We start from the raw sequence: 15,265 nt of genomic DNA, 5'->3' as shown, positions 1-15,265 counted from the left end.
AAATTTCCTAACTAACTTTCTCTCTCCCAAACTTACCCTTGTGAGTCACTGAACACATTTTACAGAACCAATAGTTAACAGATTTGTGTGGAAGAGCAGCCAAACTGAAGGAGATGCCAAAGGTTTATTTAAAACCATCTATTTTAGCCATATATTTTTCAAGTATCTCTGCTATTGACTCCTGAACATCACAGAGCCAGGAAGTATTTTAGTTAGTTTAACCAAAAAGCCCTCTCAGTTATGCAAGAATCACATAACAGTGTGGAGTTTTTCTCACTGATACCTACATGTATTGAAGACACCAGCAAAGACCCAGCACTGGCCGTACCGCACAGGCTGCTTAGAACTGTAGTACTCCAAGAGAATATCCACACTTCCTGTCCAGGCTGAAGGTGCGACACCGTAAGTGTATGTATTGTCCCAGGATCCAGCAATCACACCATTATCATCCCTGGAGTTGATCTAAGGACAAAGAAACAACCATTAGGGATGTCAGAGGCTGAATATAAAAGAGCTCTTTAACCCAACAGACAAAGATAGAATGGGAGAGATTGAATATAGCCAATTTTAGGCTCAAAGTAAGGTAGAAATGTTTAATTATGAAGGTATGAGATGAATAAAGCAATCTTGCTAAGGGCCATGGATTCTCCATCACTGAACAATTTTGAAAGAAGGTCAGAGACTTAAAAAAAATGGTGAAATTAAACAACCACACTGAGTATTCGTGTTGCCAGTTTAGTAAGTTTTATTAACATTAAACATGCTTACAGCTATGCATTTTTAATAAACATGATCAGTTATACACGGATAAGCAAGCCTCAGAAATATTAAGCTGGAAGCTTTCCTAACATTGTATGGTTTTCTGTCCACATAAGCCCAGAGATTTTAATAAAATCACTCCTGATTTACAGCAGATCAAGAGGAGAATCAGACCACTGTTATTTTTAGAGCAGAAACTAATTTCTTTGGTCTAGCACATGAAAACAAGAAGGAATTTGCTGTGTAAGTTTCCCCCTGGTAAGATTATACAGAGCAAAGAGTTTTGCTGACTAATGGCTATACTGATAGGCATTAACGAGCAATATATCTCCTAGCTGCAATTTGAACTAAACCAGTTGAGGCTGTGCAAAAATCTCATTCGCTCTGTACCTTTTAATTATGCTAATGTGGAACAGCTAAACACCAGCCAAATAAATCACAATTCTCATTTAAAAGCTTTTGGCTGGATTAACTACTGTTTTATAATTAGAAAATCGACTTCCTGTGAACCGTAGGACCGAGTAAAGATAAGTATTCAGAGTCATAACCCAAGGGTTAAGGGATTGTGCCCATCTCACTGTTGTGGGAAACATGCCAAGAAAAGAGACACTTCAAGGGCAGGGCAGCGCCCTGATCTTCAGCTCTCCTCTGCCTGTAAAGAGAGGAAGAAGGGGGTGACTCTACCCACTCTGTAGTGTCAAAATGCCTCAGAAGGATTCCAGTGTGGGGGCACCTCCTCAGACAAGCTCAGCGCCAGCACATTTCAACTTGAGCAAGAGTGAGGGCAAGGACAACAGGTGGGACTTCAACACCTCTTGACCACTTCCTACCGAGGTCCAGATTTCAGGTGGCCAAAACTCCCACCCAGCTATGGCCTAATCCTGCAGATTTGATCCATTGAATCCTGTATTTCCAATGGTGAACACTCTGCCTCACTAAAATATTTGAGTGGCTCAAAACCTAAGCAATATTCAAGCCTTCTTTGGCTTCATAAATTCTGTGCTATTCTGCCCTTAGGGATTCCACAGTCCCTGTACAAGGGATTCTTTACTATCCCAGGAATGAGGGAACCACACTGAATTCTTACATCTATCTGAAGGTCTGAAGCCATATTTCTAATGTCTGAGGTGAAAGAGCTAACCAAAAGGTTAAAAGAGAAAGAGAAGTGGGGATGTTCACAATACTTCTTGCTGAAGCTATTCTGTTTCACATGTTGCTATGCAAGATTCAGCATGTGGCACTGAGAGGCTGGAGATCCCATTTCAATGTCATCTAAGACAAAGAGCTCATTCTCTTAAAGCCTGGGCAAATGCTGTAACAAGTGGGTTAAAGCATTATCTCAGACAGGATGGCAGCCATGTTTTGTGGACACATGTGCAGCTGTGGGTGTTTAGTGGCTGCCTTGGGAGAACACCTAACGACACTAGCTTGATAATTAGAGTATTATTCTGGGCAGAGGAAGTCCTCAGTTTAGACCTCTAGAAGCCAGAGTCAAGGACTCGTCCTCTTCCTTCCACATGCTGGATGAGTCTTCCATCTTGAACATAAGGGATGGGGCTGCTCTTGCAGCCACATGACTCCTGGTGCCTAGTAGCTGGAAAAAGTGGAGATATGGAAAGTCTTCTCCTTACTCTTTGCTTCTGGTTATTTTAGGTACTTCCATTCCAAGTGTTGTAAGTTTTGTGTACCTCATGTTTAAGAGGACAACTCTCACAGTGTTTTAATCTGGGGTCAAGGTAGCACACATAAATGTTCTTAGCTTAACTAGGCCATTTAGGGATCAAAAATCAGACACAGTAATGGTTGCAGTGTCTTAAGACCACATGGAGGTTACTGATAGAGTCCACATAAAGTATCTCAGCTCCCCATCCCAAATTCCGCCCATGCCTCCTTGCTGTCCATGGCAGAGTTTTCTCAATTATCTCAGCTAATGGAAAATGAGCATGTTGTCACAAGAAATACTATCATGCCTGGAATGCAATGTCTAGAAGTAGCTTTCTTGCCAGTGAGGTACAATTATTAGGAAAATGAGATGAACCAACATACGTATTTCACCTTTAGTAGAGTAAAATAGAAAGCCAGGCCCTAGAGGTCAGAATGGACAATTGATCTGACACCTGCTGGAGTAAGCACATCGGGGCATGAGGGCCAGCCAGTTCAATCAGCCTGGCTTTGATTTCTAGTATGAAACATCCCGACCTGTGGCAAGGGGGTTGGAACTAAATAATCTTAAGGTCTTTTCCAACCATAACTATTCTATGATTCTATGATTTACAAGTAATTTCCGACACGTATTAGGCATCCATTACATACCACTGCTGAAGCAACACGGCAGATTTTGATTGGGTTTCCACGCCCAGAGAGCTCCAGTTCTGCCTTGTCCATCAGGAACAGGCAAGCATCCAGAATGTTCTCTTCAAACTAGAGAAAAGAAAATAAAAAGGGAAAAATCTGGGAAAATTGAATCACTTTTTATTCTGGAAAGCGAAGACAAAGTTATATTTTACTGTTGTTATACTAGCTCATCAGCTTAGTCAAGTCAAAGTTCTGTGGTTAAAAATACAAGCTTTCTTCTAGAATAATCTCCCATGTATGGCAGGAAAAAAGGTGAGAGGCTGTGAGGGAAAAGAGAGTGTAATTTTCAATTCAATCTCAGTACAGTTTCCAGAAGGTTGAAATGACAACACAGCCTTTCTGACAGAACATAAAATTTTAAGTGCTAACAAGTATATAATAGGAAGATATTATAATAATAACTACAAGAAGCTGGTCGGCTCATGAAGGACTTCATGTCCTTCACAGATTCTAGACCTGTTCATTTCAGGACTTCTCAGACATAAGCAATGTAATGCTGGGAAGCTGAACAATAACTAGCTTGCCAAAGATAATTCGAAGACATATTTTTAAATTAGTTTTTAAATCTCTTTAAAATTAACAACCAAACACTGATTATATAGATTAATCCTGGACTACGAAATGTGGACATCAAACAAAACAAGTAACCTAAAGTAGTCTTCTTCAAAAATAGAATGAAAAGGTACATTTTCTTTGATCCAGCATGAAAAAGCACAAGAATGAATTGAGGGCAGAGGTGCCTAAATAGACCAGAAACCATTTGTCCAGAACTTGACCTGCAGTGTATTTCATTTTCCTGAGGGGAAACTGCATAGCAAAGGAAAATACCTCTCCCCTAGAAAATGGTAGGAGACAGGGAAATGCACATTAATGAAACAAGTATCTTCTAGATACACAACCTTATATTAGCATTCAATACAGTGACAGAAACTCCACAGAGTTCGTCCCCTTGCTGTGTTAGGTTTTATGTTCTATGCTTTCATCCTTAAAGATATGATTCCATCTAACAGGATTTTTGCTCTCGTGTTACTACTAGAGCTGCATTGATTTTGCAGCTGTCTCCAGATGGGCTTAGGGCTCCTTGGCAGATAAGGGATATCTTAAGTTTTGCCTCCTGAAGAAAGTGAGCAAAAGCCCAGACCAAGCTGCTGCTTTGGCTGCCTTGGGAAAGGCAAAGGAGAGGATACCTGAGGTGCTGGAAAGGAAGCCCAAAAGAGTTGAGACTGCTGCTGATGCTGCACGGAAGATGTGTGGGATGGCGGTGACATCACAGGCAGCAGCAAAGCTCTGGCATAAACCAAGAAAACAGAGGCACCACAATGTTTTACCACTCTCAGGTATTTCCTGGACAAGGAAAGTCCCTTTTTCTGCCTCTGTCTCACGCTTGCCTGGCTTTCATTGCTCAGGTTACCACCTCCATATGGATCCTTCTCAGCAAACAAGGCAACGCACCTCTCTCATCATCACCCACACTTGCACTGAATTACTTTCTCTGGAGTGGATGTTCACTAGTGAGTAACACCTTATAGTCTGAGCAAAACTGTACTAATGGTGTTTGGGCAAATAGGGAAAGAGAGATCAGTGTTTCCCAAGGACCTACTCCTAATATTGTATCATCCCTGAGAAGCTGTATAATCGCACAGTAGACTCTCCAGTCTTCTCCACTAGTACGTGATGTAAATATCTCAGGTAGAGAGATGATGTGCAGATGCTCCTTGCCATTACCCTCATAGCAGATAATGTAAACTCTGAACCCTCATAGCAATCCTTCTTGCTTCAAGTTCACTTCTCTTCTGGTCTGGCCCAATGATTTATCACTTTCATTAGGATCAAAATCTGCTTTCTGCACTTCAAGTCATCAGCAGTGCCTAAGACCTCAGTTAAATTAATAAGAAGTTTACCCTGCAAATTAAATCTTTCTCATCTACAGTTTATGAGACACTGTCAATCTTGTCAGCATTTACAGAAAGAATAAAGAGAAAAGAAATTGCTATCAGGGTTGTTGCCTTCCACCTTAGCATTTATAAAATGACATGAATGCTTGTGAAATAACTGGATTAACAGCAGAAGAGATAGGAACAGCTGTAAAGTCTAGCTGCCTTACACTGTTGCAGTAGGATGCAGAGTAGCCTTAACTCTAAATCCAGTTTTGCTCTTCTTCACTATCCAGGGATTTGAAAATATTAAATCAAACTAAATCCTGCTCTCATTCTTGGTTTGAAAATGCTGTATAGAGACAAGTGGAATGGGAACACAGCACTTGTGAGGCTGAACACTTCTGAAATGTCAGAGGAACTAGAGCAGCAGTAGGTAGCCAGGACAAGTGAGTGAACTTGGGCCAGGTGCAGGCACTGTCTGCTCAACACAAGTTGAAGCAGAAATAAACCAAATTCACGACCAAGGAACTTTGTCAAATCCACCTGGGAGAGACTGCAGATGAAAAACAAGGCATGAGAAAGCACATAGGCAAAAGGGTTCTGTTTACACACGGACATGCCTTGTGTTACAGAGCAATGTGCTTAGTTGGGCTGGCCTTCAGTGGGCATCCTCTTTCATGCTCAACTGTTTCTAACAGATGACATTCCATTGAAATCAAAGTCAAAAGGGCTGTTTGCACTAGTTGAGTTAGGGCTGTATTTCTCACAGTCAGTTGCAGGCATATGCAATCTCCTACTGATTATGGTCTGATCTGACCAAATGCACATGTCATGGAATTACATTTGCGCAGTGGGCCACAAAGCTAACGCAGCTCAACATGTGGACATGAGACAACTCATGATGGCAACAAGAATTCTGTGACCACCTGCCTAATTTTATTTTTCTCACCAAAAAAACCCAACATTAGATGAACAATACAGCACCCAGCTTCTGAGATTTCACAGCTAGAGAACTCCTATGTGCCTAGATTTCTTCCAAAGCAAAATTTCCCCTGAATTCCCTGTGGGCTTTTCTGAGTGACTGACTATGCTTTCTTAGAAGAAAGGAATCACAATCATGTTACAAGGAACACCTCCATCCTCATTCATTAGAGCCTTGTTTCAATTGCTCTGTTGTTTTTATTCCTTGGTCCATATTTCTTGCCTTTCCTCCTCTCATGTTGATGCTGCTCATTAAATACAGCAGCTGTGAGAATAATCTCCCACTAGTAACCCAGTTTTGAACTGTATGTTCTTTTTTAATTTACAACCTGAGTTAAAGCTTCCAGTTGTCATTGGTCAAAGCAATTTTTTAGCCTGAGAATATTACCATGCCCGAGTCTATCTGTATTTTGTATATGACCCAGTACTTTTGCTCTCCATGACTGTATGTGGCCTTACGCTTTTACCTACACTGTCATAAAGGGCTATATATCATAAAGTGCATACTTGTGTGCTATATCCATAATATAGGCCATGCTGCTAGTATTTTTACTTGCTCACAGTAATGCTCTTATTCTTAACATCCAGGATTGCTGAAAATGAGGGAGATGCCTGGTTTTAATGCTTGGAAATTTTCAGGGTAAGATCAGGAATATCACATCATCCATCTCACTGAGAGTGAGGGAACCATACTTCTGCATGGCTGTGCAGTTTGAGATGTCTGTTACACCCATACAAAATGACTGATTCCATTAAAGCTCTTTGCTTGGCCCTCTTAGATGCATCTGCCACAGTTTTCACATGGGCAAGTGACAGCTAAGAGTGCACCACGGCACAGTGTGGAAATCAGGTCCTCCAACTTCAGACAACATAGGAATGAAAGTACATGGCAGAGGGCTATGGGACAGCCCTAACCTCACAGACAGAACTACCTCCTAGCAAAAACAAATAAATAATGCAATTTCTCAAGGGAGGCTGGTGTTTATGTCAGGAAGCTGCCAGATTTTCAGAATATAAGCACTTCAGGCCAAGCCAGTATAGGCCGTTAATTTAGCATCTCAGGACATAAACCCAGCAGCTGGTTTAAGCAGCACTTTCCACCTGCAGACACTCATTCCCCTCCTTTCCCCTTACATCTGTCACAGAATGGATCCCAAATCCAGGAACAGAGCAAGCCCGAAAAATAACCCAGGGAAAAGAAAGTAAAACCAAACAACACAGCAACAAAAAACCCAAACCAAAACAAAAACCCCAAAACAGAAATCCAGAAGATGCTTATTCAGCTAGATCAGATCTCCAGTCTGATTTCATGCCATGGCTGCTCAAGCACTTGCAGGGGGAAGGAAGGGCCAGGAGGGGGCATTTTTGGTCAACTTAAATGCACACCAGCTTTGGCCTCAGGATCTGGCTTCCCATCTCTTATATCAGAGGCACCATCAGCTTATGGAATTCCTCCACATCAACACCTAATTTAAGGGTTATTTTTATCTCAGTCCGGATAACAGTCAGACCCCACAAACAACAGCACTGACACAACCAAGGAAATGGCTCAAAGGCAGGAACTCCCTAAGGCAGTGCTGCTGCAGGAAAAAAAAAAGATGAAATTGTGCCCTTAAATAAGGAAACAAGAGAGATGTGAGTTCAAAGAGCTCTCCAGGGCAAGCACACTGGCAATCCATTTAGTTCGAGCTCTGAGATTGTCTTTAGCTGACGGAAAGAAAGCAAAGCAAGAAGGACCCTTCTGCAAGGCTGTGCCAGGGAGGTGCCATGAAAACTGAATGGATCTGTCACCAAAGCATTAAGGAAATACTTCAATACTTTCTTCATCGTGCTGTTGTGAAAATCCAGGAGGTGAGATGAGCAGAGTTTACCATATACAGGTGAGAGCTAGAGTGAGTTTTGCTTGTTTTGATTCTGCACATTAATGCCTTTTGCCATTCTCACACAACAACTTAACTCTTTCATCCCATAGGGATTTTCAGGCTGGTTAGTGCTTTCAAACAGATTGAGGTAAAATAGTGAAGCAGTAAGTCTGATGTTATTGAAGGCACACCAATACTGCACAGCAGCCTGATAAGGAGTGTTTCCCTAGGCTGTAAGAGGTCACTGAAGACTGATGTTGTCAAGTCCAGGCAGCAAAGGAAGAGGTTTTCCTGCTTGGTTATTGTAGTGAGGAAATTTAAAACTCTGGGATTAAATCACAGTTTGTCATATGAACAAACTGACCGCCAAGAAGACCAGAATTATTTCTGCCAAACTGCTAAGGAAGAGTCAAAAAGCAGTACAACCTATTGCTAAAAATCAATCAATCAATAAATCAATCAATCAATCAATCAATCAATCAATCTTTCTGCTCTTTCACCAAATCATTTTGATCCTGCAGCAGGAACAACTTAGCAGCAGAAATATTCCTGCATTCTGGAAATCTCAGCTAATGGTTATAACTTTGAACAAGCACTCTCTTAGTATCTGAAATATGCTCCTAAACCAAGATCTTTAAATATTAGCTCTTATAACACTGTTTTTCTGGATTAGGCATATACCCACTTCATACAATTTTAAAATTATGCCCCTTGCCTTTCTGAAGCAGTGACCAATAATGCATTCCAGAGCCCACACTCGCGACCACAGTCTGAAGACAATTAAACTCACTTGCTGTCCTACTGGGAGCAGCCAGGGAAGGTCTAAATAGCTCACCTGACCGTAACTCCAGCTTCTTAATTTTATGTCGTTGATGTTTCCATGGAAAACAATACCAACATCATTCAGGACATATTCTTCTCTTTCCTTCTCATCATCCAGATACACGGCATCCTCTGCATGAGTTCATCGAAAAGAAATGTTAACACAGTTGCTTAGTTTTCATATAGGACAAATAAAACAGCATATAATACAGTCATCTTTGATAAAAAGCACCCCTCTTCCATCAAACAAAGCATTACTTGCTTCAACAGAGTACAAGAATAAGGAGGTAGTGACCCAGTCAGGAATATGATAGGCAACTTAAAAGCACGTAAAATGCAAAAATGCTGACAACTCCTGCCTGCTTTCTCAGGGTCTGTAAAGTATGATTAAAATGTCACATCTTATCAGGAATTTTATGATTATTGTGTACCACTAATTTAAAAGTTGGAGCCCCATGACGCAATTCTGCATCCACACAAACAGATCAAAGAACAATTTCAAACCTATTAATGTTAATGAAAAACAGCTCAAGTCAAGAGATCTAAAGAAAAATCTGTAGTGCACTAAGAAAATGGAATACAGTTTTTATAATGTATTAACAGAAGGGCTTGATTACTTTTTCTGTACGTAAGTTATTGACTGGAGTATCCCTCCCCCATGTAGCTCTACTGACCAGCTAATATGGGGAGAAATTCAAGTGTCTACGTGAAAACTGCAAGTACTTGGAAGAGATCTTTATCAAAACATACAAAGGGTATATCCTAGATTGGTCTCATATCAGGAGTCAAGAACATATGCATGGGCCCTCATCCTGCAAACATGATTTGCAGAAGTAAATAACCTACTATTAGCGCTCATAAATAACCCCAAATGACATGAAACGTTCAGACATTCACAGGTATGAAGCAGGTTGTGATTCTGTGATGCTAGAATAGTTGAGGATTTCGTTACTCTACCAAATGTATTTTGAGACTAAGAGGTACAGCTTAACAATTAATAGTATGGGAATTAATTAATTTGAGGAAATCAGTAATGTGGTATCAGGTAGGAAATAAAAGGGAAGCAATAACTTCTGGTAGTTTGATATGGGCAAACTACCACTGACTACTGTAGATTTCTTCAGCATCCCACTACAAATTACTAGAGGATCATTTAACTTTTAAAAGCGTATTGATTTTTTGTATTTTGTTGAAATGTGAATCAGATTTGTACTTCCTTTTGAACCGCATCCTCACAAGCTTCTTCATTTGCCCACAAAACTGCAATTTGGCTGAAAAAGAAAGCTAAACTCCGAGCCTTTTGAAAAAATCAATGGCAGAATTTACACTGGCTTTGGCTACATGAACGGTTTTGCCAGTCTTCATACCTAATCCTGCTGGGAGTTTTGTTTTCTCTGAAGATATATATACAGGAGGGATTATGAATAGATATGTAACATAATGGCCTCCACATCAGTCTGCAATGAATGATACAGAAACAGGTGCTAGATACAAGACACCTTTATTGCATTTGAGGAGATCAGCACTTCCTATTATGCTTTTGACAGGGCTGTTGTACAGCTTCTGCCAACCCCTTCCAAATCCAAGCAAACAGAGAAGCAGCAGGTTTTGTTGGGTTTTTCCTAAGGTGGAAATGTTTGAGACCCACTTTTGCATTTGGTGGAGTGTTGGTACTCACCAGGCTTCTAAGGGCTGGGGCATCAAGAAGTTTCCATGTAGGCTTGTCATTACCCCTGACCTAGTGAACCTTTACCCAAGGACAAAGTGGAAGGTCATGGGTTTATTGTATTTAAAGGGTATTAGGTGAAAGAAAGCATTAAAACTTGACAGTGAATCAAAAAGCTGCAGTCATTTATGCCAGCAAGGACTCTGATACTTACGAAACTGTATTTTTTAAGGGCCAGCTCCCAGCTCTGAACAAGTTCTGCATAACATCCCACTAAAAATGTTGCAGATGTTACAGATGATCTAGGCTACATTTCATCAGGCTGGATCTGCCTGATTTGCTGACTGAACAATTATGTGCATTCTCTCAGTGGGCTTTGAATTTTCTTAAGGCACATCCACACAAATGGTACAGAGAATGCATTTAAAGAAGGAGAACTCACACCTTCCTCTGTACAGTTCTGCATTCAGTGGAGTGTGTGCATATGCCTTCTTGACAGCTGTTGTTTTCTTTCAGGGATTAAAAATATCAATATTGATCTGGTTGGTATCAACTGAGATGCTTATGTTATTTTGAGACTGCCTGATCTTTGCTAGATCAGATGAAAATTGATTAACTTCTCTGTCAATTATTTTAAAATATTTGTGTTTTTTGATAAAGTAAAAAGTGCTTCTGTGTTTCCCAGAGAAGCCAGCTGCTTTGATTTTTGACAGCTTTCACTACCCTTGAGACTGTTTAGAACAAAATATGAGGCATCTGTGGCTACTTTGATGCTAAGCATGCTCTACATAGTACAACTCCTAATTATTTTGTGCAAGTGGAGGCTCACATCTGACAAACGGAAGAATTCCATGGAAATGTGCTGGGTTTGTTTGTTCTTCTTCTCTAGCAGTTTAAGGGGTTTTTTTTACTCGTTTCTTTCATCCTGGGAAATTACTAAGACACTAGCAATGCTACAAAGAAGCAAATTAGCCTCTATGCCTCTCTGTTTGAAGATGGATAAGGTGAAAATACACTTCACGCAAAGACAGTACTGCAGGAGAGGAATCCCACTGAATGCAGGCTCAAGTATGAGGAATGCAGAACAGCCCTTTCCATTTGGGAACGTGAACAAGCATGAGAGGACTCTGGCCACTATGGGGGGACCCCATTCCCACTACAGCAACTGCCTGGAGCTGGAAATTCTATCTTGTAGCGCAAACAGTGACCACTGAGTACAGCAGCACCGCAGATGGGTGAAGGTGGCAATCTTGTCCTGAGTGACAAGATTGTGTCCGTTTAACACACTCCCATGGGAATTCAGGCATGCAAGAGTGGGCCTCACTGGAAGAGGACAGCACTGCGGCGAGCACAAAGCTTCAAGAGCTAAGTATGGTTATCTACAAAACCTACTCCACCCCCAGGACCAAGATCAGTTTGCTGCCTCGCAGCTGCTAGTGCTTGCGTGTATTATTACAACAGAAGGATGAAACTCTGTGCGCATTTTGCCCACCTAGAATCTATGATAAAAGAGATCAAATTTAGGATTTAGCTATAAATGCAAGAAAATGCTTTTGGGCCAAATTTGGATGACTGGTAACACTTATGAAGAGTCCAAAGTTAACTGCGTGTTACTAATCCTCAAACTGTATTAGAACATTTAAGCAGAAGAAATGTGTAACTGACTCAATAAAGTTGCAATACATTCAATTGCTTAAATAAAATACACTTTGCAGGAAGCTTGGGTGAATGAAATGCACACCTCATCTCTGAGAGTCGGCAGCTTGCTGAGATGCACTATGAATCTCCACCTGTGGGAGGGTGAGAGCCACACAAGTCAACGCAAGGTCTTGTCCTGATAAGCACCGAATGTTCCCTGGCAGAAAGTTGCTGGGAGTTAGCGCCTCCTTGGAAAGAGCTTACAAGTATCCTGATCAAAGGAGCCTTTCTCTGCTTTCATGCAGTCTGATACTGCTAAGAGTTAAGTTAAACTCCTGGAAGTTATCCTTAACTACTTTCCATTTGCATCGCGTTTCAGAACTGAAGAGGGCTGTACATGCCCAAAAGCAACCCCGATTTTCCCAAATATGTCAGCTGGCTGAAGAAAGGATGCTGCTTCTCCTCACAGGCTTTACTTTGCTCACTAAGCAATGCAAATTCCACCTGAGTATGTGAAATCTCAATCCATTAGCTTGCTGAATTCCCACATGTTTGGGCTGGTGCATGTCATTTGGCAGAATCAAGCCCTGCATCTGAATCTTTAAAGTATTCTTGGTGATCAGCCTTAAATGTAGCTAAGGGGATTAAAATATAAGAAAGCATCTGATGATTTTGGAAGTGAGGTACTCTGTAGCTTGACTGGTATTCAAACTTGTTCTGAAACAGCAGGAAAAACCCACATCCCTGGCTGGGAAGATATGTCAGCGCTGAACTACAGTGAGAAAAGGAGCAATAAGAAAGGGCACAAATGCCTCTGTCTTAAAGAAAAGCTCATACTGACACATTGATGTTTCTCCAAAATGATGAGTTGGAAAGCTGAGCTAGACACTGACAGAGCCCATACTCTGCTGCTTGCTGTAACAATCCCCAATCCCCATTCATTCCTGGCATCAGCCTTCTCTCTTTTTAATGGGGCTTTTCACTCAGACTTTTCTGCTTAGCTATTAACCCAGCAAACAAGTCTAGGAGATTTTCAAACTATTGTTTTCTCTGTGCTTTAACTGCCTGAGTTTTTATACCCTTTTGTCATTCCACTGAACAATCTTTTCCAGCCAGGGGATAAAGCAAGCAAAGGCAGTCACTGGTTTTCTAACACAAGGAAAGGGGGAAAGGCAGATACAGGTGCCAATTAGCTCAAACTACCTAGGAGTCAAAGTAGGGGCAAGAAATGAGAATAAATCCAAATGAAACATGCAGCAAATGAAATCTGTAACAGTCAACAAGGGACAGGACCTGGAACCATCAAGGTACCTGAATATGTAAGCAAGTGATGAAAATGTGGTCCTCCAGGGGTGACACCGAGTTGCCTCTCCTGGGTCGGGGCAACGGATGGCTGCTGCTGGTGGAGGAAACTGCTGCATGTCTTACTCCTTCTGGGTTGCTCATGCCATGGTTTTAATCTTGTTCACTTTTGGCCCGATTAGGCTCTGGTGTGAGGGAGGGAGGGAGGGCATAGGAGAGCATAGTGCCTAGCCAGGAACTGAAGTGGATTAGTCAGCACACGGGGCTGGTGGGGAAAAGGGTGTGTAGAAGGGATTGATTTTTCCCTTCACACCCCCTGACTAGTGCCTCTGATCAGCCTGTGTAGCCCCAGTCACACCACAGTGGGGTAGCCAAGCCTCCCACATCACATTTTTTCTCCACATTAAGGCTGCATGCCGCCCTAGCTTGTTGTATGCTAGTAATGAGGCAATTTAAGAAGCTTTTTTCTTTGGGGTTTATCCTTTTACAGGTAGAAGCTGTGCCATTGCAGAGTCACCATGCTGGCTAACAAACTGGCTGTTAGGACACCCAAAACTAACACCAAGGATTGCTCTACCCTGGGGTGGAGAATTACACCTCCCTAGCTGGAGCTGTGAGAGGCTGGCAATGCCTTCACAAACCTTCAGTTTTGTCTGCTCACGGTAAGTCATAACTTCGCAATGCTTCCTCTCTTTTTGTTACACACTCTCCTGCCTCTCCCAGAACAAACTCTTAGCATGCTGCTATAAGGTACTTACCTCTGCACTGCTTTCAGAAGTATTTCATGGTGTCATGGGCCTTGTGCCCTGCCCTTCCCTTCTGTTCCCACTTAACTGACTCTGCTTTATGCAGCATTAACATGTATGTTCTTAAATAATGCATAAGCTAATCATTGCTTATATTCCCTTGGACCAAGGGCAAGTAATGAATTCAGCACAAATCATGCAATGTACTGACAGTAGTGCAGCTGAATAATGGGCTCTATTAATAATGCTAAACTTACTTGTCACTAGGTAGGATGGCCCTTGTTTGGTATGGGATTATTTGATGCAAATACTCTGGTAAAAGATTTTAAGATGAAGGGAGGATGGCAGGAAAATATTAAAGTTAGCTGCTGACCTCAATATACAGTAATATGTATGACTTGGGGCCTTACAAGTGTCAGAAGCTGAGACACAGTGCTACAGCCTGTCAGAAGGCTGAGCTGAGTGTTTCTGGTCCTCCATGCCCTCTCCTTAAAGCCACATGGAGTTTGGGTAAAATACAATCCTGTCAGTCTAAGGTCTGGTCTGGGGAGATTTAAAAATATAAATTTTTCTTCAGCCCACTGGGTAATAAAAAAAGGACTAATTTGCCAAACGTTTTGTTCTTCACAGAGGGCAAGGTTGCTGCTAATTAGTCACCAGTAAAGGGGATGTTAAAAGGGCAAATGTCATGTAGTGGCAGGAAGGCACCACAACCAGTGATGCCACAGCAGGTTCAATTCATGCAGGCTTTTGGCTGAAGATGTTCAATCCTAAATGTGGTGGTCAGTGATGTAACTTGACAGATCCTGTCCCACACCAAATCCTCTTGGCAGAGTTACTATATAGTTTCCAGACCCAAACTGGCATTTCTCCAGTCTCCTTGGTACTAAGCTCTCCTTAGTGGACCACACTCTCCCCAAACCCCATGAGCCTGGCAGCAGAAAGAGTGAACCTTTGACTTTGATAAGGTACTTACGCTGGCACCAGGGATTGAACAGGATGTAAGTGTCGGTTGCTGAGTTTCTTTGTGTCCGGATGATGCCAAAGGGAGTCCAGACAGCAACATACAAGCGAAACTTCCCAACGATGCAGGTGGCAGAGGACATGATGGACAGGCGAATGGAGTTGTTGTCTCTGTGGGTAATTTTGGCTCCCCACTCACCAGGTTTCAGCACATTACCTACTAGGATCGGGATGTAGGTGCCTTTGTTTTGCTGTGGGTAACGACCTGGAGAGAGAGGTGAAGAGGTTCTTAAT

At 41.8% G+C, this 15,265-nt stretch overlaps 1 protein-coding gene across 1 annotated transcript in view; it reads right to left on the bottom strand.

Moving 5' to 3' along the window:
* The window catches only part of F13A1 (coagulation factor XIII A chain), a 61,073-nt gene that overhangs the window by 26,410 nt on the left and 19,398 nt on the right, over window positions 1-15,265 (bottom strand). Inside the window, exons 4-7 of the mRNA XM_057399302.1 lie at window positions 14,985-15,236; window positions 8,670-8,788; window positions 3,073-3,180; window positions 288-462 (exon numbers count right to left, since the gene is read on the bottom strand). Coding sequence (XP_057255285.1) covers window positions 288-462; window positions 3,073-3,180; window positions 8,670-8,788; window positions 14,985-15,236 — 654 coding nt within the window. The remainder of the gene's footprint in view (window positions 1-287; window positions 463-3,072; window positions 3,181-8,669; window positions 8,789-14,984; window positions 15,237-15,265) is intronic.

This window comes from Pezoporus wallicus, unplaced genomic scaffold, assembly GCF_028554395.1.
Source record: "Pezoporus wallicus isolate ANWC-B61680 ecotype Strahan unplaced genomic scaffold, APGP_CSIRO_Pwel_v1 contig_818, whole genome shotgun sequence".
Classification (NCBI taxonomy): Eukaryota; Metazoa; Chordata; class Aves; order Psittaciformes; family Psittacidae; genus Pezoporus; species Pezoporus wallicus.
This window is presented reverse-complemented; position numbering and strand designations above follow the sequence as displayed.